This window comes from Megalobrama amblycephala, linkage group LG20 (genome assembly GCF_018812025.1).
Source record: "Megalobrama amblycephala isolate DHTTF-2021 linkage group LG20, ASM1881202v1, whole genome shotgun sequence".
NCBI lineage: Eukaryota > Metazoa > Chordata > Actinopteri > Cypriniformes > Xenocyprididae > Megalobrama > Megalobrama amblycephala.
In genome coordinates this window covers 27,570,247-27,595,756 of record NC_063063.1, presented here as the reverse complement: position 1 = coordinate 27,595,756, position 25,510 = coordinate 27,570,247, and the positions used below count along the sequence as shown (strand labels likewise).

Below are 25,510 nucleotides of genomic sequence, written 5' to 3'. Positions count from 1 at the left end.
TGGCCCAGACCCACCACTGGCCTACCATGGTGTCTCAAAAAGGCAGATGCAAGTGGCTGTAAGTGTATTGTTAGGGTGAAGTGCACCAAATGTGATGTGTACCTGTGCCTCACCTCTGAAAAAAACTGCTTTTTGAAGTTTCGTACAGAAAAAAAGGTGAATTTTCAAGGATTATGGGGGGTTCATGTTCATAACCTTCCTCTCGTAAGATTGCGTAATGTTGAATTTTCATGAACCGCAATGTTTTTGGTTTTATGTAAGAGTTTTACGATACATGATGAACAGTATTATATTTGTTTTTAACTGTCTAAATTTGTAATTTAAGTAATATTCATGAAACACGTAATGAAATTCAAAGAATATAAAGCATTAATCAGCAAAAGAGAATGGAATAAATAAAAGCACAAGATGTTGGAAAATAAGTATAATGTGTTGTTTATATTTACTGCTAAAGCTTATAATAGCACCAATTGATTCAATACAAACAACATTTCTGAGAAAAATATTAACTATAGACCTTATTTTCCAGAGAAACATGCGCGCCGCCATCTTTAGAATATTGTCTTTGAACTTCCGTTTTTGCGGTAGCCCTGTATATTTCTATGGCATCGCTGTTGAAGAATAATTAGCTGGTGAAGTGGATTTACGTGTTGTAGAGTTAACAAAAGTTATCATGAGCATTGTAATGTTTAAAGCAGGTGTCTTAACAAATGTCAGTAGAACGGGAAGATTTTAAAATGAGCAGTTCATTCATAAATACATAAGATCGCTGTGGAAATACAAGCCGGAAGTCAAAAGACAACGAGCGCAGCGCTGAAAAGGGGCGGGGCTACATAAGGTCTATATACACTTACACTTATTCTAAATTATTTCCACTATTGTACGTTGTTGCCATGTGGCAACATATCATAAAGTACCTTCATTTTTTTTTTTCTTTTTTTTTTTTTTTTTTTTTTTTTTTACAGCACTTCAAGTTAAGCTATTCTAAGAAAAGAAAAAGAGTCAAATATTTTTTTCTATAGATTTATCATAATGCGTGCGGTAGAGGGTTATATTTCAACAACGAATTGGAGTAAAGACATCATTTTATAATTTGATTAAAGTTAATGCAAAACCTGCCTTATGTGCAATTTACGTGTTTGCATAGGCTACACTTTGTTATTTGAGTGTTGAAAAAAAAAAAAAAAAAGCAACTGAATTTTATAGTTTGGGCTATTTTAATATTATGAATTTAATATTATAGTAAGGGCTCCCTATATAGTTCACAGCATTAGCAGAGATATTTTTTTTTATCCTTAAGAAACTTTTAGTTATAATTGAATTCATTTAAAGACAGAGACACAATTTGTTCAGTAAACCAGTTTAATTAAAAAAAGCAATTTTATGTTTAGTTTTCTCCCCCCTGCTGTACCGAATCCGTACCAAACCGCAACTTCAAAACCGAGGTATGTACCGAACCGTTACCCCTGATTAGATACAGATAGATAGATAGATAGATAGACAGACCTCATTTACTATGTGGCCTTAGAATGCAGTAGCTCACTATGATTTGGAACAGAGCCATGATGAACACATACATACTGTGTCTCACACTGTGCTTGCCTGTAATGGAGATGTGGAGTGGTTGTAGGTTCAGGAGATTTCTAAGTACATACGTTAACACCTGTACTATGTTTATTAGTATGCATCAAATTAGAGGAAACTGCTATAAAACAAACAACAAGGTTGTTAATATATGGTCTAACAGTCTACATCAGTGTCTGTGAGATGACAGTGCCCCCAAGTGACATATATTTGCATTGCAGCTCTCAACCGTTCAAACATGTCAGACATGTAGCCTATTTTGTGAGTCAGTGTTTGTGATTTGACTGGCATATGCAGGAGATAGGTTAGAGATTGATAAGCCCTCATCCTCGGTACGCTGATCTCTTGCTCTGTCTGCCATGACTGCATCCGTGGAGCGGGAAATGGGTCAGTCTGACAAATGAAGCGCCGATAATGGCTTATCTCCAGTGCGACAATGTGTTCTCTTTCTGTGCTGTCTGTGATCCTGGCTGGCACCCTTAGCAAGGACGCAGTGATGCTGAGAGGTGCTTGCCCGGTATCTGTGAGACAGGTCAGTCTTTAGAGCTCTGCAGCAGTCTCTTAAACACAAGCTGTCACATTATGTTAAAAGATGGATTGACTGTTTTTCTCAGTGGTGTGAAGATCAGCGTAGTGAAATGACTCAAGGTCATTCTACAACTGGAAGTGGTGTATACAGTGGGAACAATTAAACGGATAGTCCAGAGAAAAAAATAAAATTCGGTCATCTTTTACTCAACCTCATGTAGCTCAAAACCTGTGTGCATTTATTTATTTATTTTTTTTCCCCCTGCGGAAGACAAAAGAAGATATTTTGAAAAATTTTGGTAACCAAATTGCATCTGATTTCCATTGCATTGATAAAAATTACAGTAAAAGTCAACGGGAACCAAAACTATGTGAATACCAATATTCTACAAGTAAAATGATGACAGAATTTTCGTTTTTTTTTTTTTTTTTTTTTTATCCCTTTAAAGAGGGATTTGTGATGTCAGTTGGAAAGAAAAGCCATTTCTGAGGTGGAGCAAGTTATTACAAAAACAGCCCTTTTCTTTTCTTTCTTTCTTTCTTTTATTTATTTTTTATTTTTTTTTGGAATACAAGCAATAAGATTTGCATTAGATTTTGATTTCATGTTGACTTTAATATGGCTAATGTCAAAAGTAACCCATCAACTCTGCAAAAGGTAAATAATTTTCTTCTAAAATGTCTCCTTCTGTTAATACAATGCATTCCAGTTTTCTTTCAACCATAATGGCTAATGCAGGAAGGCTTAAATTGTATTTGAGGTCTCAGTCTGACCCTCTTCTTTTGTGATTCAACTTAATTTGCTCTACTCTAAAAAGAGAAGAATCCAGCCTACTGTCCTTTGTAAGTGTAATGCTGAGGGATAAACAAAGGAAATGAGTTGAAATTTGATGGAGACAGTGGAGAGAAAAGCATGAATGCTAACCTGAAATAGCAGAGAAGAGAAGTATTAAAATAACGACATCTAAACAAATCATTACGTTAGAGCTTTTCCAGGAATTGCGTGTACTCGCTGGACTTTTGCTTCTCGTAAAAACCTACCAAGTATTGTGCACGTTATTTTTTGACAGATATTGATGTTGTGATATTGAAATGATGTGAATTTTAAAACACAGGAATTGTAAGGTAATTAGTTTTTTCTTAGCCAGCAAGTATTTATTGAAGTGATTTATACCCTTGAAAGTGTTTTGTCGATGTTTTAGTTCTAATATTAAAACCGACAACCCACCCAAGTTTTTGACGGATGTGATAACATGCGTAAGGATCTATGTTTGATTTCTGGGTAATTATAAAACATGCTGGAGACATTCAAAATGCTTTTTGTATAGTTCATCATACTGATTTTGAGTCAATGACGTGACGGGTCATTTTTTTTTTTTTTTTTTTTTTGTCCAAAGGCCTTAATAATAATAAAAAACAAAGATATGACATCTAAAGTATGTAAGGTAGTACAACTAGATCTCTTTTAATGAATCCAAAAGATTTTAATGATATTTTGCTACATATAGAGGTATTTAAAAGGTCATTCGGTTTAACCGTCCAAAGGCCAATACAGCCATTTCGTTTGTGATTAAAATAAGTCGTTGCTGTTATGAGAAAAAATGCCCAGAAAAATGAATTCCATTGATGTCATTTGGAGTAACCAATATAAAGGGACCATTTTGGATAAAGTAACGTGGTCAATATCATGTGACAGGATGTGACATCATTCAGACACTTGCAAAGGACCACATGGTTGTGAAGCAAAGTAACTAACTCTCTCTTAACTATTTGAAAAATTCATGTTTTCACTTGCTCATACACATGTCCCGAAACATCAGGTCATTCGGTACAACCGCTATAAAACATGGAAAATGTTGTAATATTTTAAAAACTTGAGCTAAATGTAACATTTTTGATTGTTGTTTTGCTAGCTAGCTAGATATCAGTCTGTTAGCACTGTTTGAAAATATTGTCATTTGGTATAACCAAAAGTGTCATTCGGTAAAACCGAAATTTTGGTTAAACCAAATGACTTTTTTGGTGACAAATTTTGTCCATCTTGTAAAAAATGACAAAAGCAGTGTTAACTGATTATAAAAACCACATCATCTCATTAACACTTAATAAATCTTCAAAATTAATTATATCTCCATTATGTTTTTTTACTATCTATCTATCTATCTATCCATCCATCCATCCATCCATCCGAATATAGATGACCTCAGTTATACTTCATTGTCTTCTACATCTTTGACCTTGCAGTCTGTGCTGATGACAAAAATTATACCATGCAGATTATCCACGTTCCGGTCCAGCTCACGGACAGTCTGCGCGATGTAATTTTCATGAAGTATAGGCTTAAGTGTCAGTCCAGTGGACACACACATCATTTGCGATTGAAAGGCTTCAGTGTACTGCATGCTGAGATCTGTGTCTGAGGTTCATTCGAGGACAGCCAAGTGCTAACCTCATTTTGTTGAGAACGCTCTTACTTAATGACCAGCCAGCCCACACAAATTACCATGGAAACGAGGCCATAAAAGTCTCCACTTCATTCCTCACCCCTCCACCCCAACACCCCGCACATCCCGTATGCAAATGAACTGGGTTTATAACTCCTGAGATTTCCACGTCTAGACCTCAGGGGTTAAGTTAACACAGAGAGTAATTCAGCCAGCGATCTGATGTTAATGACACTCAGAGATTTAGGGCTTTCACCATGACGTTGATGGGCGAAGACAAGGCTCATTTAAACCCTTGCTTATTCGCTTTATCAAACTATCCTCCTCCTTACCTGTCTAGAATGGCCAATATACAAGGGCTTAATTAACAAGTGTGTTTTAATTAAACCACCCCGGAGAGTTTCAGAGCGGCCTATAGAGTTCATGGAGTCCAACAAGAGCCTAAAGTCAGCGGAAAGAAGTCTTCATGAAATCAAAATTAAAATATACTTTTTAAATGCACGTTCATGGACATGTAGTGAATGATTCATTAGTGAATGTTGTTTCAAAGAAGTAATAAAAAAAGAATCATAATCGCTTTCCTTTTCGACTGGTGTATCAAAACTTTCCCCTCAAACCAACTGCCTCATTCTTGCACTTTTCATGATCCAATCAATATTTTTTTTATTAAATGCTTTCAATTTGAAATATGTCATATTAAAGAAAAAAATATATATAAAAAAAAAAAACAATTGCAAATGTGCTTCATGACTTAGTTCAAGGTAAGTGTGAAATTTTCAAACCAATAGCGTCACAAAATAATATTGTAAAAATAATGCTGTTTTGAATACTACATTACTTAGTATATAGAGTAGTGTGTATACTGTCCACAGTATGCAGATTTTCTGTATGCATAGAATACCCAGATGACCTAGAGTACTACATTTGCCAAAATGACCTTCCATTTCTATGGTGACTGATAAACTGGAAGAATTTATTTCTGGACTCATTATTTGCATCATACAGTCAAATATTCTTTGCACCAAATTGGATTCAAATTGCAAAATAATTTTCAAAATGATAACTGAATGTTATGGAAGCTTGTTTCTGCCACTGAATAAAAAATAAATAAGGTAACTGCGACTTTTTATCTCACAATTCTAACTTTTTTTTTTCTCAGAATTGCATGATACAAACTCAAAGTTATAAAGTCAGAATTGTGCGATATAATCTCGCAATTGCGAGTTATAAAGTTAGAATTTCATGATATAAAGTCAGAATTGCGAGATATAAAATCACAATTGTGAGTTCTAAAGTCAGAATTGTGAGTTATAAAGTCAGAATTGCAAGATATAAACTCAGTTGTGAGTTATAAAGTCAGAATTGTGAGGTTTAAATTCAGATTTGCGAGATATAAACTCGCAATTCTAAAAAAAAATCAATCGGAGTCAATGATCTCACAGTCAATGATCTCACAATTCTGAGAAAAGAAGTCAGAATAGCGAGTTTATATCTTGCAATTCTGACTTTATAACACAAAATTGTGACTTTATGTTATGCAATAACTCACAGTTGCGACTATATCTCACAATTCTGAGGAAAAACTGTTAGAATTGTGAGATGTAAACTTGCAATTGTGAGAAAAAAAGTCAGAATTGTGAGATTAAAAAAAAAAAAAAATCACAATTATCTTTATTTTATTTTTTATTTTTTTTCCGTGGTGAAAACAAGCTTCCATAGAATGCCAAATAATGCGATTCAGAAGTGCCTGTGCTATGACAGACACTATCACAGTCTCTTTAGTTATCTTTCAAAATAAGATCATGGCAGCTTTTGCTTTGCAGTATGCATTGTCACTCCATATTGAGTTGGGATTACATTCGGTATATGGTGTCTGAACAGGCAGCTCTCTGTCATATGCTCTGATGGATGGATGTTTGCTTACCCAGCAGTATGACGATGCACACCAGAATAGCGATCAGGGCTCCGGTACTGAGGCCCACAGGGAGGAAAATGGCTTCAGCACTGCATGTTAATAAAGATCCATCGATGTCACAGCCGCACACGCGGATGGTGAGGGTGCTGGTACTGCTCAAAGTCTGGAGGCCACCGTCCTCAATCACCACCGGAAGGTGGTAGATCTCCTGAGACCGCCGTTTAAAGCCACCACGCAGGGCCACGACTCCGGCAGTGTTATCTGGGGAAAGACAAAAAAACAAAAAAACAAACAGACATTTTAAGATTTCTCTGTGCAAAATATTTTTTGGCCATTTTTATTGAAGGAACAGTATACAGATTCTTTAGTAAAATTCATATTTTATTTATCATTATTATTACTATCTATTTTTATTAAATTGTATTTGTTTAATTAATATTTTTACATTAATATTTTTGTATATTTATTATATTTATAATGTTTTATAATAAAATAAATACAATTATTTATATATATATATATATATATATATATATATATATATATATATTAAAACATAAATAATATTTATTAAAAATGTTTTAATGATTTTAAATTTATATATATATATATATATATATATATATATATATATATATATATATATATATATATATATATATATATATATATATATCCTCCTGAGACCCAGAAAAAAAAATGAATTTAGTATTTTTTCATGTCATTATATTGTTTAGAGCATAAGAAACAAATTAAAAAATAACATTTTTGAAAAATTATATTTTATTCATATGTTATGCTATGTCCTCTGTAGTGAACGCCAGGACTAAGTTGTTTAAAAAATAATATGGCTTGAAATGACATGTATAGGCAAAAACAATGGGATTTTTTTTTTTTAATCACCCATTAATTTTTAGGCTTCAGGATTGTTTTCAACCAAACTTTGTATAAAGATGATTCTATGAACTATGTTATGAAATATATAATGGAATAAATTGATATACCATTTTACTTCATGCAATATGTAGGTAAAATAGTCATACATGGATTTTCCCATTCAATACAATGTATACACTGTATCTAATTTGCATATTAATATGTTCCTGGAGCAGCATGTAATGAAAAAAAGAAGTGTAATAATGGGAGTAATAATTGGCAACATTTTCATAATAATATCTAATAATTAATAGGAATATTGATATAATTTCTTTCCCTATTCACTTGTTGTATCTTCTAAAATGCCTGATAAACATGATTTAAGTCCTGGTGTCCTCTACAGAGGTCATGTATGAAATCAATGTCCTGTTTCGTAACAGAAAGTCATATTTTTATTTGAAACCCCATAATATTTTCCTGAGATGTTGATTTATAACAAACAATTTGAACATGAATCCGATTTAAATGATAATTACAAAATATTTCCACACGAGTGCTAATTTTCATTTTCAGTAATATTTAAAGACCAATAAGTTGTTGTTGTCATGGCGAAACCTCTAAAAATTTGGTATCTCTGCAAAGCCCTGAATGTGCTGTTTAAAATTGAAATATATATGATGCCAGAGAAAATCACTAAAATATAATGTCCACTACAGAGGACAGAAGTCTATTCCTGGGTCCCAGGAGGATATATAAATATATATATTTATATTACACACACACACACACACATTGGGCTCAGAAAGCAACAAGGGAAGATAACATTACCAACATTACTTTACCAATACATTTTCCTTTTTATTAAGCTTCATGTCTAAATAATACCCCCAAAACACAGAAAATCACAAATTGAAATTGCTGATGAGCTAGCACACAACTATTGATTGTTTGGTGACTTTGTTAACAGCCCTAGAGCTCCGCAGGAAGCGTAATTGTGTCATTATAAAGGATTGTTATTGATTTACAGTAACTGCTGCATCCTTCATACAAATGATTTTGTGTATCACAAGGAGCTCTCTTGCATGATTTTTCATAGTGAACAAAATATTCAGTGTTTAGTGTACTACGCATTCTAGTTCAACAGGGATATTACACTACAGCTGAGTTCCGAATCCCCCTCAGGCGTCTAAATAATATGCTTCTTCTCTGTGAGGAGATGGTTTGAACCTGAACATTCATCTGCAATCATTTCAGGAGGTAGAGAAGCTCTTTCACAATCTACCTTCTGATGACCTACTGTAACACTGCTGGTCAACTGAGATTTATAACTTCCTGAAGGCTACTCCATCTCTCTCACTCAGTTCCAAACCCTTCCACCAGAATCTGATTTTTTTTAATGTTTCTAATCAAATGATGTGGGGGGTGATTTATCCATTTAAAATAGCTTTAATTTTGCATTTATTTTGGGCTTCAAAACACGCCCCCCGTTCACTACCATTATAAAGCTTGGGAAAGCCATGATATTTTTAAATATAACTCCGATTGTGTTCATCTGAAAGAAGATAGTCATATACACCTAGGATGGCTTGAGGGAGTAAATCATGGGGTAATTTTAATTTTTGGGTGAACTATCCCTTTAAGGTGAATCTGCCTCCTGAACAAACTGATTCATATGACAACAGATTCAGAGAACAGAGAACAGAGAGAGCATTGATTGTTGCCTCAACACTGAAAATGAAATAGTGTTTTTCACAAGAGCTTTTTCCTTATAGCAAACCCCCAGGCTCCAGCCATAAAGGTTAACAGCAATAAACAATGTAGCTGTTTGTGTTTTAGAAAATTAGTGGGATATATTTGGCGTGTTAATGTTCAGAGAAATGACATGTTGCCAAAAGACTTTGTCAGCATCATGGCGGCTGCAAGTTGCTGGTTATGAACTCTGATTAGCCCAGCTGACCCTGTCACCGTGACTTTATGCTGACCGCATTTTCTTGACGGGTGAGCATTTTCAAGAAAATCTTGCATGTTACAGGTAGCCCCTTTTCATCTCTTTTTTTTTTTCTGAACTGCCTTCAGCAGAAACTGTCACCTTGTCCCAGTAAATCACATCTTAAGTGTGTATTCATGCCTGAAGTGAGGACAGACATTCCATAAGGCCAAAAATAGTAAATGTACACTATGTGAAAGCTGTTCACTGTAGTGGAGGAATAGCACATCAGCTATGCCATAAGAAACAATTACATAAAGCAGTGTCATGAATTTTCCTTGAATTAAATTATTTTTAATCTAAGGATTGCAATTTCTAGGCTATAGGATAAAGCTGAAATGAGTGCAACTATATATATATATATATATATATATATATATATATATATACACACACACACACACATATATACCAGGGGCGTTTCCTCCAAGGAGGCAAGGGAGGCAGTGCCTCCTCAAAAAAAATAGGATGAGAAAATAATCCATATTACATATAAAACAACACAAATATTACAAATTATGACACTGAAAAGAGCGCAAGTCACGCGCATTTCTAAAGGAACACTGCCCAACAGCGACACCCGCAGGTAAAGTTACAGCAGGAGTCATGCCTCCCTTTTCACTCATAGAAAACCATAGAAAATCATTAGACCCCCGGCGTGCGGTGGGTTTTGTGGGGGGTAATTGAGAATGAATGGGGGAAAGTCACGTGAGAGGAGGCAATGTCTCCATCGCGCTATGATTGGATGTAATTGGTTAAGATTGGATATGATTGGTTTGTGCGATAAATCCCGCCTCTTGTTGACGTGCACGTTCCGCGCATCAGTTTGACTGAACAAATAATGGCGTCAATCGGAAGACTAACTGAAAAGTAAGTAAACAGATCAGCCAGTTAGATATCACTGCTTTGTCAAGTCAAAATCAAACTTGAAATGGACTGATGACTGCGGGTTTTTTTTTTTTTTAGTGCAATCAGCTTGGTGAAATTAAAAATACAATTCGTGTCTGTGACAGACGGTGTTTACGGAGCATGACTGATGATCCAAAATAGCCTAAGTTGACCATTAAAAAGAAAAACATCAATACACAAATAAAATATATTGTTTAAATTATTATTGTCTTTAGTTATTATTTTGGAATGAATATTGAAATGCTTAAAACACTAACTTGATGAGATTGAGATTTGAGTTTTGATAAGTAGAACATTACATTGTAAATGTAAAATTCTTTTTTTTTCTTTTTTGATGTAATGTAATGTTCATTTAACAAGGAAGATGTGTCAATGTTAAAAGTAATGCACATGAATTTACATTTGACTCATAAATAAATAAAAATTGTGCCGCCTCATTTCAGAAATCAAGGTGTTATCAAGCTATGCCTTCGTTTTGAATAAGCAACCTCTAGCGACTAAAATTTACATATTGTGCCTTTAACAATTTAATTATGTATTCAGTCATTTATATTGTAACGCTTTTTTACTGATATCATTTTGAGTAATTTGGCCCTCCATACACTTCCAAACAGATCACTTGACAAGGGAATTACAGACAGACTCACTCCCAAAGTCTCTGATGGTGAAGTTTTTGGTCTTCACTCCCTCTTGAGGGGATTTGAAGGAAAATCGTTGTCCAGCTTGAGGGAGATCCTGGTCAGTTGCACTGATGACCTGAACCACCTAGGTGAAACAAAGTTAATCAAAAGATTATTGATCAGGGTTTAAAAATTTATCCTAAACGATTTCTGATAGCACATTTTATCACTGCTGGACACCCAGAATGTGGCAAAAATGTAAAACCTAAAGTAATCATTGCATAACTTATCTTTTAATGGTTCATCTCTTGTTTAAAGGTGCCCAAGAATGCTTTTTCACAAGATGTAATATAAGTCTAAGGTGTCTCCTGAATGTGTCTGTGAAGTTTCAGCTCAAAATACCCCATAGATTTTTTTTAATAAATTTTTTTAACTGCCTATTTTGGGGCATCATTAACAATGCACTGATTTACACTTGGCGCCGCCCCCTTAAATCGCGTGCTCCCTGCCACATGAGCTGTCGACTATATTACAGTGCATTTACAAAGTTCACACAGCTAATATAACCCTCAAATGGATCTTTACAAGATGTTCGTCATGCATGCTGTATGCATGCTTCGAATTATGTGAGTAAAGTATTTATTTGGATGTTAAAGTTTTATTCTGAGTGAATTTGAGGCTGTCCTCCGTGGCTAACGGCTAATGCTACACTGTTGGAGAGATTTATAAAGAATGAAGTTGTGTTTATGAATTATACAGACTGCAAGTGTTTAAAAAATGAAAATAGCGACGGCTCTTGTCTCCGTGAATACAGTAAGAAACGATGGTAACATTAACCACATTTAACAGTACATTAGCAACATGCTAACAAAACATTTAGAAAGACAATTTACAAATATCAGTAAAAATATCATGTTATCATGGATCATGTCAGTTATTATTGCTCCATCTGCCATTTTTCGCTGTTGTTCTTGCTTACCTAGTCTGATGATTCGGCTGTGTGCAGCTCCAGACGTTAACTGGCTGCCCTTGTGTAATGCCTTTCATAATGTTGGGAACATGGGCTGGCATTATGCAAATATTGGGGCGTACACCCCGACTGTTACGTAACAGTCGGTGTTATGTTGAGATTCGCCTGTTCTTCGGAGGTCGTTTAAACAAATTAGATTTATATAAGAAGGAGGAAACAATGGTGTTTCAGACTCACTGTATGTCTTTTCCATGTACTGAACTCTTGTTATTTAACTATGCCAAGATAAATTCAATTTTTGAATCTAGGGCACCTTTAAAGTCACCATGAAATCAAAATAGGCACTTCTCGTTTTTATTAAATGATTTATCTAATCATTTATCCAATTTTTTTGTTTAAAAAAAAAAAAAAAAAACTTCCCCTCCCTCTTTCAGCAACATCTCTTCTCTGATATGAGATCGACCAATAGCAAACCACAACCATCCAACAACCTAATCAATTCCCCATGGACAAAATCAAGTCCCGCCCTACAACTCCCGACTTGGTTTTACTCAGATATATGTTACAATAGGGAAGAAAAGACTATCACAACTTCTGTTTCATGCCGACTTTAAATATTTTATGGTGAATATTAATGTTTATGAAACTTCCTAATGATTTATGAAGGTTATTAGTGAACACAGACACATAAACTCTTAGGCAATTATAGTGAACTTGCATTGGACAAAAATATACATTATTAAACATACACAATATTAAAATTGAAATTAATATCTTCAGGTCTTTATGGACAAACTATAGTAATAATTAGACATTATCTGAAACCATGGAGATGTTTTAAAAGACAGAGGGTGTAGAAAACTCATTTGTCAGTATCTGTTTGGTCTTAATTAATGGAGCTATATATATATACAGCCACTTAATATATGCTTTATAAGAAAAACAACCCAGTTTGCAATGCTTTATGCATATGAATCAATTAAACTCAACATTAAATGAAGCATAATTAAAAAAGAAGAAAAAAAAGTGTTTTAACAACTGCTCCTGTGATTTTTCTTTTCGATTCTGCACCTAAAACCAATTAGTCTGCTTTCACATCCAGTGATCATGATACACTGTGCACTAACATCGCAAGCAGATCGATCTCCCATAGCTAACAGACATCCGTACCGCCCACCCTCCTGCTGGTATCACCTGTTGTAGGGCTGTCACAAGCACCACAGGTGCATGCTGGGTAGGACAATTAGCACTGCACTAATTCATCACTTACCCAACAGGCTCTTCCTGTCCAATGTATCAATCAAACCACACAGTTCTGGCCAGAAGTGTCATACTTATTCAAACTAAGACAAAGAGGATTTCTAATATTTAATATTATTATTTATTTTATTTTATTTTATTTTATTTATTTTTTTACATTTCCTGGTGCCAAGTGAGGTAGGAATGTGGAAATAAAATAAAATAAAATAAAATAAAATAAAATAAAATAAAATAATAAAGTAAATGTCCATGTTTTTATAGGAAAAATTATGATTTTTATTCTGTACAAACTGTATATTCTATCCCCTAACCGTAAACCTACCCATCAAAGAAAACTTTTTGCACATTTACATTTTCGGAAAAAAAAATAAAGAAAAGATTAAATAAATAAATAATATGGTTTATAAGCTGTTTTCCTCATGGGGACAAAACATGTCTCCCACAAGGTCAAAGATTTCTGGTATCAGCATCATTGTGGGGTCATTTTCTCCCCATAATGTAGGGAATACCTGAACCACACACACCCACACACACGCACCCCCACACACACTGTACCTGGCTAAAACAGGGAATACACTGCACTTTCTGGATTTAATGAGAGTGTCAGAGTCTGGAGTCTGTCATACATCATCTTAAATGGCTCATTAGACCAGAATTGGTTTTCGACATGCAAACATACACACATGCACACACAACCATTTAAATGCACTCACCTGACCGACTTTGGCGCTCTCACACACGAAGGTCTCGTAAGGCATGGCCAGCTCTGGTGGAAACTCATTAATGTCCAGCACGTGAACTGTGACGGCCACTCTACTGGTCAGCACTGGGTTATCTACACAAAAACACAAACATACGATATTATGACAAACAGCTCCCTGTGTACTTTGCTTTATTGATTACATACATTACAATGCACAAGTTTACAGTCGTTTTTCAGTTATGGGAACATTCTGGTCCTAGGATGATTTTTTTTTTTTTTTCCTTTAGGAAAACAAAATCTTTGTTTTCCTAAAGGAAAAGTCTTTAGGATGAAACAAAATCATATAAGTTTTAACTGAAAAAATAAGTATTGAATAATGAAAATTTGGGTAAGATTTTTCAGTAAGATTTTTTTATTTTTTATTTTTTAAAGCAAGGATGCATTAAATTGATCAAAAGTAACAGTAAAGACATTTATAATGTTACAATTTCAAATAAATGTTCCTATTTCAAATTAATGATGTTCTTGTACACATTCTATTCATACAATAATCCTAAAAAAATCCACAAAACATGAAGCAGCACAACTTTTTCTTTTTTTTTCTTTTTTTTTTGAGCAGCAAATCAGCATATTAGGATGATTTCTCAAGGATCATATGATACTGAAGACTGGAGTAATGATTTTAAAAAAATCATTACTTATCCTGAACATTTAGCTTTGCATCACATGAATAAATTACATTTTAAAACATATTCAAGAGTAAATTTAAGTTGTAATAACATTTCATAAAATTACTGTTTTTACTGTATTTTTGATCAAATTAATGCAGCCTTAGTGAGCAAAAAAAAAAAAAAGGTTTCTTTGAAAAAAATCTAACCAAACTCAAACTTTTGAACGGTAGTACAGTTTGAAGAAGTTACTTTTTGAAAGATTTTAAGTAGTCAAGTACCCAAATACACTGATTAGAATAGAATCACCCATATACACTTTAAAATTGTTTAAGAGGTATGATGGATTCAGAACTGCTTTGTATTTGGAATTGGATCAACCGTCACAACACTTCCTTTACTAAAATCATACATAGCCTGCATATCACATGAGCTTTCTATTGAAGAACTAATGATTTGAAAGTTATGTTCTAAACCATACCACTATACTGCCACCATGTGGTTTAACAATGAAAACTTTAAAAGGGGCTTTAAATATTATTCATAAGCTGTCCATAATTATCTATTCTATTCTATTCTATTCTATTCTATATACTGAATTTACTTAAGATGGACAATGACACTATTTTCTTTAAGAGCTGTTATCACTGTAAAGCTGCTTTGACACAATCTGCATTGTAAAAAGCGCTATATAAATAAGGGTGACTATTCTATTCTATTCTATTCTATTCTATTCATAAAACTACACAAAAATAGCTTTCATCATTTTTAATTGTATAGCATGGTTAAGAAAAATAACACAGAAGGTAATCCAAGAACTTTCTAGCTGACACACAAGGTCACTGTTGTCATCTCTTTGATTTTCTAACACGTCTTGCTGATATTGTTTGAATTCTGCTTGAGCATGCAGTGTGGAGGTGAACATCAGTGCGGAATAAACTTTTATAGATCAGATCCGTGAGATGGGCTCAGCATGTCTGAGGAGAAGGTGAGAAGGCTTAGAACGAGGGATCTGAACTCATCCCTCCCAGGGGTCCCGTATAAAGCCAAGACCTGTGGGCGACCTTGATGAAGATGAGCAATCTTCCTGGAGAGAAAGTGAGAGAGAGAGTGTGTGTGTGTGTGTGTGCAGCTGTTTGTTACTGTAGCTTCAGGGACTCCAGAGTGTCTGATGTCCAGTAAAGAAAAAAAAAAAAAAATACTGTTGCTACAATTTATCTGAGATCTGACACATCATCATTCTCCAGGCCCTGTGCTTCTGCCCCAAATGTCCTGCAGCAAATTACTTTTTTTTTTAGCCAAAGCTGAAGTTTTGAAAGAGATAAAAAAAAAAAAAAAGTTTTGAGAAACTACATGTTAAATGCAACATTTGAACCCACATAAGCCTATTTAATATGTTCATATATGGCAACACATTATAATTTCTTACATGAACTTTTAGAAATTTCAATTTGTCATTATATGAAACGTAACAGATGAGTAATCCATGTACATTCAAATATCTTAAAAATGATTTAACAATTCAGGGTGTTACCAAACTACTGATGATGAAGGTAACCCATAATTCTATATGACCGGCCTCTTTAAATGTCTTGTAAATGTTTGTGTGTGTGTGTGTGTGCGTTTAAATTAAAAAGTTCAACATGCTGATGAAAATGTTGAAGTTCCTCTGGAAAATTTACAATATAGGCTAAATACTGAACGTCACATGAACAAACATGTGCTTGTCAGAAAAAAAGTGTTAACGGCTGTATGAACTGACAAAAAATGTATATGCGATGGACATCGGTTATGCTAATCTTTTAGGCTTCTTAAATAAAACAACTCTATATTTAATGAAGCACATACAAAAAAAAAAAAAAAAAAAAAAAAAAACCCTGAACCGGAAGCGATGCAATAAGTAATGCTGAAGGAGGTTAATATGAACATAAAACAATATACATTAATGATGTTAATGTTAATAATGATATATATTCTAAACTGTTGCCTAATGCTAATATAATTAATTTTCTAACATTTTGCAACAAATTTTGATATAAAACATCCTTAAAGCCTAGAGAGCTTTTTAATTACAACACAGATCTAAGTCTAGTAAACTATGGCTTAACCGTCAATGACTGCTTTTACCAGTAGATGGCGCTGTTGTATAAGAGTGAAATCGCCCATTTCGCTGCACTTCAGACAGAATAACAGTAAATGTTGCCTTTGTGAGAGTCTTTGTAATGTTTTTGTCGTTTGTCTGCTGTGGGAGGCACAGTGAAACGCATCAATAGTTACTGTTTGCTTGGCTTCAAACAAATGAAACTGCTCTGATCACACATTTAAAAGGTGCCTTTAATTTAGATCAAAACAATTTTGCTTTGCAGGTTTGACTGGCAGTTTGTGTACATTAGCTTATGAGAGCACCACTTTCCTTTTCATTAAATTTAGATTGTGGCCTCGTTTACAACTGGCATTGTACGAGGTGTAAACAGGGCAAACAATACTGTCTGCTGAAACACATTTTATAAAACATATTTGTTCTAAAAAGTTTTTTCTTCAGCTAGCTGACTAATCACAGAAGAGATTATGTAAATCAGAGGTATCCATGTGTTTGGAATGGCATGTTTGGAAACTGTGTGCTGACTCATGCTTCCCTCAGCATTTTCATATTTAGTACAAAATGATTCAGAGACTCCAGAACATCTGGAATTCCACCTGGTGTGACATTAACACTCCTAAAAAGCTCAGGAGAGAGGAAGATAAAACAAGAATCTGCAATATATTCTAGACTAGCTTGTGATGGTGTTAAACAGGTGTTCTCAGCACCTCGTAATCACTGATTCTGAGAGATATAAAAACCGTCAAGCATGTTTTACAAGACTCTGTATAATGCTAGTAAGGGTATTACACATCACACGCTGGTGATATGAGCATTTATAAGTGCTCAAAAGTGGCTTGTTAAATACTTTTTGTATAGTTTATAGCTCCAAATTGACAAAGTGGGCGAAAAAGTTTGAACTACCTAAACTTTAGGAACATGCAAAACTACATAGTGAAATGAAATATTCAGTGGGATGTCTGAACAAGAACAACTATCATTTTTATATAAATAATATTTTATGATATATACGTAAATTTTACTCCAACAATAAGTTTATATATATATATATATATATATATATATATATATATATATATATATATATATATATACAGTACAGTCCAAAAGTTTGGAACCACTAAGATTTTTAATGTTTTTAAAAGAAGTTTCGTCTGCTCACCAAGGCTACATTTATTTAATTAAAAATACAGTAAAAAACAGTAATATTGTGAAATATTATTACAATTTAAAATAACTGTGTAATATTTAAATATATTTGACAAAGTAATTTATTCCTGTGATTAAAGCTGAATTTTCAGCATCGTTACTCCAGTCTTCAGTGTCACATGACATGATCCTTCAGAAATCATTCTAATATGCTGATCTGCTGCTCAAGAAACATTTATGATTATTTTCAATGTTGAAAACAGTTGTGTATTTTTTTTTCAGGATTCCTTGATGAATAGAAAGTTCAAAAGAACAGCATTTATCTGAAATACAAAGCTTCTGTAGCATTATACACTACCGTTCAAAATTTGGGGTCAGTAAGAATTTTTATTTTTATTTTTTTTTAAAGAAATTAAAGAAATGAATACTTTTTTTCAGCAAGGACGCATTAAATCAATCAAAAGTGGCAGTAAAGACATTTATAATGTTACAAAAGATTAGATTTCAGATAAACACTGTTCTTTTGAACTTTCTATTCATCAAATAATCCTGAAAAAAAATATTGTACACAATATTTTGTACAATTGTACACATTAAATGTTTCTTGAGCAGCAGATCAGCATTTTAGAATGATTTCTGAAGGATCATGTGACACTGAAGACTGGAGTTAATGATGCTGAAAATTCAGCTTTGCATCACAGGAATAAATTACTTTGTGAAATATATTCAAATAGAAAACAGTTATTTTAAATTGTAATAATATTTCACAATATTACTGTTTTTTACTGTATTTTTAATTAAATAAATGTAGCCTTGGTGAGCAGACGAAACTTCTTTTAAAAACATTAAAAATCTTAGTGGTTCCAAACTTTTGGACTGTACTGTATATATATATATATATATATATATATATATATATATATATATATATATATATATGTATAATATCCAAAGTACACATTTCTAGTAATTGTGCAGTTAATTCTCATATTGTATTTTCAAAAAGTTTTGGAATATTTTTCATCTCCCAAATTTGTCAGTACCAAAACACAATAATACATGATTTAATAAGAGGCTTATATTGACCTATTAAGATTTAGTGAACATCTACCTTGCAAATAATATAAAGTGTAATTTATGAGATTTGTCGTATTTTGAATCCAATCTTTCTTTGTAAAAGGAATAAAGTTAAACTTACTGATTTCGAAGTTAAGGATTCATTAGTTTGAATATACATTGAACCAAACACTATAATATCATCTTAGCTGATAATTCAGTATATTGTTGACAATCCCATATTTCAGTCGTAACTGCACATTTTCGGTAGTAACAGTAATGTGTTAGACACCACATCACATTACAGAATTTTAACTTACATAGTAAAACACTACTAAAACATATTAAAATACTAATAATTTGCATAACTGTACCAAAATTTTGTTTATTTCCCCCAAATAATCATTATGTGTTCCCTTTTGTCACAACCAAAATAATGACATGTTTCATGACTGTTTCGGTAGTGACAATTTTAGATACTTTTGAGCCTAGCTCAAAGATACTAATCAGCACATGGTTCGCTAGCACAGTTCTGAACACCCAAATTATTTGCTTAATTTCAGAAAAAAATGTGTTTGGTAATGACGATCCTTAAAGTTACACACAGAATTTCAGACTTTTGAACACATTTAACTCAAAATCAGAGCCGTTTCTAGGCATAGGCAAACTAGGCGGTACCTAGGGCGCAAACAGCTGGGGGGCGCCATTGAGAGCCCCCTCCCCACCAAGAGATTTATATATATATATATATATATATATATATATATATATATATATATATATATATAACACCAATAAAATAAAAATAATAAAAATTATTATTACTATTATTATTATTTCGCACTTTTGCCATTTCTAGGCATCATGATTACTTGCATATTATCTGAGTGACAAGTCTCCCTGGTGATAGCGACCGCTTAGGAAGAGAATAGAGAAACGAGATGAAGAAGGCCGCAGGGAACGTCGGCATTCGTGCTTACCTGGATTAAATGTTTTAGTTTCATCATCATGAAAAGGTCAAAGCCATCAGGGGCTCAGTATCATAAAAACAAAAAAGAGGATGAGGAAAAAGAAAGCAAAATATACAGGTATGTTACTAATTGGTTAATTGTTCTATTCTACTACAAATTAGTCGCTTCATCATCACGAGCAAAACATGACACTGCATATCAGCACAGGATGTATATATCACGACACGCAGCATCCCAGTAAACACAGAACGTTCCCCTAACATTTCAATATGGTTCCCGTTTAGTTATTTTCGGGGGGAACCAAATAAGAACTTTCTGGGAACGTTCTCTATTGTTTTTTTTTGTAACCTAAAGGGAACGTTCTATTTACATAAAGAAAACTTTCCTGGCTAACGAACAAGGAACGTTAGAATCTTTGTTCTGGGAACGTTTTGGTAACCAAAAATTGTTAGCTGGGATATTATAGCATATAATATCAAATAAATGCATTTCTTTATGCTGTAATAGTGCAGTTTAAGTCACAGACAGACAGGCATTGTGATTTGGGCCTGTAGATTATGAGAATCTGTTTGTTTATGCTAGAGAGTTTTATATTGATGGTACATGATAGGTGCACTCAACAAATCCAATAGGGATCTCGCCTAGGGTGTCAAAAAGGCTAGAAATGGCCCTGCTCAAAATGATGGTACCTGTCTACTATAAAAGAGAGGCTATGAGAGAGAGGGACACAGGAATATTTCCTGATCAAAAATGTAGGGGTGTGGCTAAATTCAGTCTCAACCAATGAACTAAAACATACACTGTTTCAGTAGTGACATGAAAATGCAGGACACATTTTTTTTTTTTTACATAAAGTTTCATGATTTAAAAATAAAATATAAAATAAATATTTTTTAACTTCACTTAAAAAAAAAAAAAAAAAAAAAAAAAAATATATATATATATATATATATATATATATATCTGGGAAAGCAATACTGTAGAATGGCCCAAATATATATATATCAGTAAAATATAAAAATATATATTTTCGAACAACAATGTATATATATATATATATATATATATATATATATATATAGTAGAGGAAAATTAATAAAAATATAGTTAGTGCTATTCAAAAATATATATTAATTCTTGATAAACAGTAGAGATGGCTTAGTTTATGAAGAATTAATATATATTTTTGAATAGCACTGACTATATTTTTTCTTCTTTTTTTTTTTCTTATATTCAGAAAGCTATGACTTACAAATGAAAGACTATGTGCTCTGTGATTTCTCTGAATCTGAGTGATTCCATCAGGGCCAACGGAACAGAATGTAAAACTGTCTAAAAGACACTGATAGTGCATACAATATGAATAAAAATGGAGCTTCTAACACAGGGTGGACAATTCCCACTGCAGTAGAGTGAAGTTTAACAGCTCTGACTTGTGCTAAGTCTCTCCCAAATTAGCTTTAGAAATCACAATTAGCATATCACCAGTGCAACCTTGAGAGACAGTGAGTAATAACCGTTACCATGGCGATAAAGACTCAACTTTTAATGACCTCTCATCCCCATTCCGTCTTAATGAATGTGAGTCGCCGCGTTTGTAATTTTGATTGAGCACCACATAGCCTCCAAGATAATGGCTTTGGTGACTTCTCAGCGGATTTGACGACTTGATGACGATGGATTTGCTTATTTACGTGGTGATTCAATCCACAGATCTTTTCCGACACAAACACAATTACAGCAATGACAAGTTTGACGTTGGTGCATGATCGCCTTTCAAATGGCTTCCTAAAATAGTCAATGCGAAATGTAGTTTGCAAACCCTTTTACTTCCATAATCTGACGGCCTTTCCAAATGAAATATAGCATATTCAACCAGAGAGATAAAAATTGTAGCCGGGACTTTGGGAATTGGTCAGCTGATGAAAAGTGGGTGTTATACCGCACAGTTGAGGTGGCTGGAGGGGAGGACTGACATTGTAAAAATAAAATAAAATAAAATAAGAGTGAAAAACTGTTAAAGTTTGGGGTCAGTAAGTTAATTTTTTTTGAAAAATTAATATTTTTATTCATCATTGAAAATGATGCCCTTTTGAACTTTGAATGTGAATGTGAAAAAAGTCTTTCCACAAAAAAAAAAAAAAAAAAAAAAAAAAGGTAGCAGTATTTTTAACATTGATAATAATAAGAAATGTTTCTTGAGCAGCAAATCAGCATATTAGAATGATTTCTAAAGGATCATGTGACACTGAAGACTGGAGTAATGATGCTGAAAATTCAGCTTTGATCACAGGAATAAATTACATTTTAAACTATGTTCAAATAGAAAACTGTTATTTTAAATTGTAAAAATATTTCACTATATTGGTGTTTTTACTGTATTTTTAATAGAATAAATGCACCCTTGGTGAGCATAAAACGCTTCTTTCAAAAACATTTAAAAATCTTGCAGATGCTGCACATATAACATGCACCAATGAACTGTGCACATTAAGATCAGTGATATGAAAATATAAACCATCAATTTTGATTTCAAATTGACTTTAAAACATCATTATCATTAATGTTTTATCATTAGCTATATTTCCATCCAAAGTTATGAATTGTAAGACAGATGCTGTGCAACAAGATCGGTCCGCTGGTTGGTCCAGTTATGCCATCCCAACGCAAAGTCACATGTCTTTTTTGATGCGCATCAAGGAATTTATTAGGTAAATGTGTTTCCATCGTAGTTTATGCGCATGTTTTCTTATAGAACAAAAAGTTTATCCGACTCAAGTGAGCACATACGTTTTTTATTCATGCAAATTTATGCACATTTTGGCGTTTCCATCCAGCATTTTTTATTTTATACGATATCCCAAAATGCGCATAAAAACAGGTGGATGGAAACATAGCTATTGTTGTTCATGAAAACATAATATGAGGCCATGTCTTCTATAAATGAGCACACCGATGGTAAGGAACCGTTACTTCAACAGCAGTTTAAGAACGATGGAATACATCAATTGTTAAATTCAGGAGGTCAAGGAGAAAAGAAAGACACTGTAGTAATGATACATATTCCAGGAGAGTCGTCATATTTTATGAATGCTCGTAAAAAGCAGACTTAATGGAATTTGCTGCTGACTGCGCTGTGATGGGCCACTGTAAATCAGTTAGAAAAAATCCCTGCATTTAATACAATTGGACTTTTATGAATCACTTCTGAGGTTCACAGCCATACTTACTAACTTTAGTGGCCACAACTGAAATGTTGTGCTGCGCTATACTCTCCCTGTCCAGAAGCTCATTGGTGGAGATGGTTCCTCTAACGGGATCGATGTCGAAGAAGCTGTCCAGATCGCTCTTCCAGTCAATGGAATATCTGAAGAACAAAGAACAGATTTAGTACATATGATGGGCATTTTCACTTTACTACATTCTAAAAAACGTAGGGTTGTTTCAACCCATGTTTGGGCCAAATATGGACAAACCCAACCGTTGGGTTTAAAATTGAATTCAACACGGGTTGAAACAATCCAGCATATTTTACTGTAGACGATGATCAAGAGTATATATTACAATTTTTGTCCTTTTCTCGTCCTCACAGTTTTGCACAGCGCTCATTATGTTTGATTTAGTCATGCGGCAAATGGGCATGAAAATATTGCGCACTCTAGTGAACTGCTATGTGTGGGTCCAGTTTTGAGCAGCTGTGATGTCGGTGTAATGGCCAGCAACCTTGTTAACGCACCCCTTAACTGTTCTCAGGGGGTATTTTACATGTGTCTCGGTGAGACTTTGCACCTCAGTACACACGAATATGAGAAAGTTCGGTTTTCAGTGACCTTGTTCACATTCTACTTGATGTTTTAGACTCATTCTCTCACAAATACTTTTCCAAATCTGTTCTGAACTCCTGCAGACTGATATTTTCAAAACTGCTTATTTATTTATTTGTGGCTTGACCTAGAATTGAGCAAAAGGAAATGAAGTGGGAGCGCTGGGTGAGGTGGGAAGCTACGGTGTTTATATTTTCCACATTTCAGCTGCTGCCTTGTTAAATTTACTTAAAAGGTGGTCAACAAAAACGAAAAACATCTGAGGGTTTTGTGCATTTGCTTTGGATTCTCAACAAAAGCCTTTGATGTTCTGATTCACAACCGTTAGGAGGCCTGATTCTCCATAATAATCATCATACATACCATACAGAGACTGCAGCTGTGGGAATGTAATGCATATAAATGACTCACCCGGAATTTGTGTTAATATAGCGCATTTCAAAACTGAAACAATTTGGGAAAAGAAAAGAAAACCCTCAGAGTCGTGTGGCATCATGTGTAAGAGAAAGACATGTTCTGGCATTTGGTCAATGTGTGTTTGAAAGCCAAACATTTAATACGTAGATCAAACAAGATTAGGAGGTAGTGCATGCAACCTTTTTAAATATTTAAAAAAAAGTTCATTATAGAATATTTCTATTTAATGTTCTATCATTCATAAATATACATTATCCTTATGAAAATACCAGAGACGGCTTGAAGAACACAGATAAACCTTAATACTGTTGCAATGGTGTGTTAATTCTCTTCATGTTTAATCAGTCAAAATGTATCTGCATTTTATTCATCTACATTGATCGCTGATGTCTTTGTCCATATAAGGTATTTCCTGGGACTTATTACACATGAGTATCACTTGTGGACTTTCTGCACGAGGGCGCCCTCCGGTGTTGAGTATGAATGAAGCATAAATTACATGTGAGATTTTAGCGCTCCATAATGCTCACATCGCCCTATTTTGGGTAAAAATAGAAAAAATGCTTCTCTCTAAAGATATTTGAAGTAAACATACAATAATCCATAAGTTTATATCCGTTTCATTTGAGTGTCCGGTCTGTTATATCCGACAGCATCCTTTTAGCAGGCGGCTGCGCGCTGTGACTGCTTGTGTTTTATGACAGATGACAACCATTGTTAAGGTGCAATACCGCCACCTACTGTACGTTAGGATGTCAACCAGATTCTGGTACTGGATAATTTACGTGTGATATTATCATACGTGTACTATTCATTTTAAATATTACGGTTATCGTCAATACCGGTATAATGCAACACCACTAATTAAAGGTGCAGTGTGTAAAATTTGGGAGGATCTATTGACAGAAATGCAATATAATATATATAACTATGTTTTCAGTGGTACATAATGAACCATTATGTTTTTATTACCTTAGAATGAGCCATTTCTGTCTACATTCATTTCGGTCCCCCTCCAAGTCAAGTCGTCATTATGCGCCGGCGTGTTTCTACAGTAGCCCTAAACGGACAAACTGCTCTACAGATCGTGTTTCGTCACTATGTTTGTTGGTGTTTTTAGAGGCAGCTTGCATTGTCATTACATTGAATATGCACAAAGTAGTTAGCCTGACTTGGTCATACTCAATTCTAGTTCGAATATGAGTCTGATACTGCTCCATTGGGCTTTGATTATGGGGGTGTATTTCAACCAATCCAGGAAAAACCTCAATTGGATAGACCTACAACCAATCAGAGCTACAGAGTAAGTGACGTATGTTGAGCGACGCATAGTTGTCAACAGAACTCTTCTTAGCGACCATCGGGGCCAGCTGATAAATCAAACTTTTGCCGAATCCCGTAGGAAGGACGGCAAAGACATCTTTCCCATCGACAAATGCCTTGATCTGTTCCTTTTTTAAAATTAATGCGCTGTCGATATCTTCTATAACGGACGCGATGGCGGAATCTACACATCTCAGTTCTTCAA

General features: G+C 34.0%; 1 protein-coding gene across 1 annotated transcript in view; it reads right to left on the bottom strand.

Moving 5' to 3' along the window:
• LOC125255260 (cadherin-12) overlaps positions 1 to 25,510 on the bottom strand; it is a 180,239-nt gene that overhangs the window by 6,152 nt on the left and 148,577 nt on the right. The window contains exons 8-11 of the mRNA XM_048170327.1: positions 22,972 to 23,108; positions 13,807 to 13,928; positions 10,891 to 11,008; positions 6,481 to 6,732 (exon numbers count right to left, since the gene is read on the bottom strand). Of these exons, the coding sequence (XP_048026284.1) occupies positions 6,481 to 6,732; positions 10,891 to 11,008; positions 13,807 to 13,928; positions 22,972 to 23,108 (629 nt within the window). The remainder of the gene's footprint in view (positions 1 to 6,480; positions 6,733 to 10,890; positions 11,009 to 13,806; positions 13,929 to 22,971; positions 23,109 to 25,510) is intronic.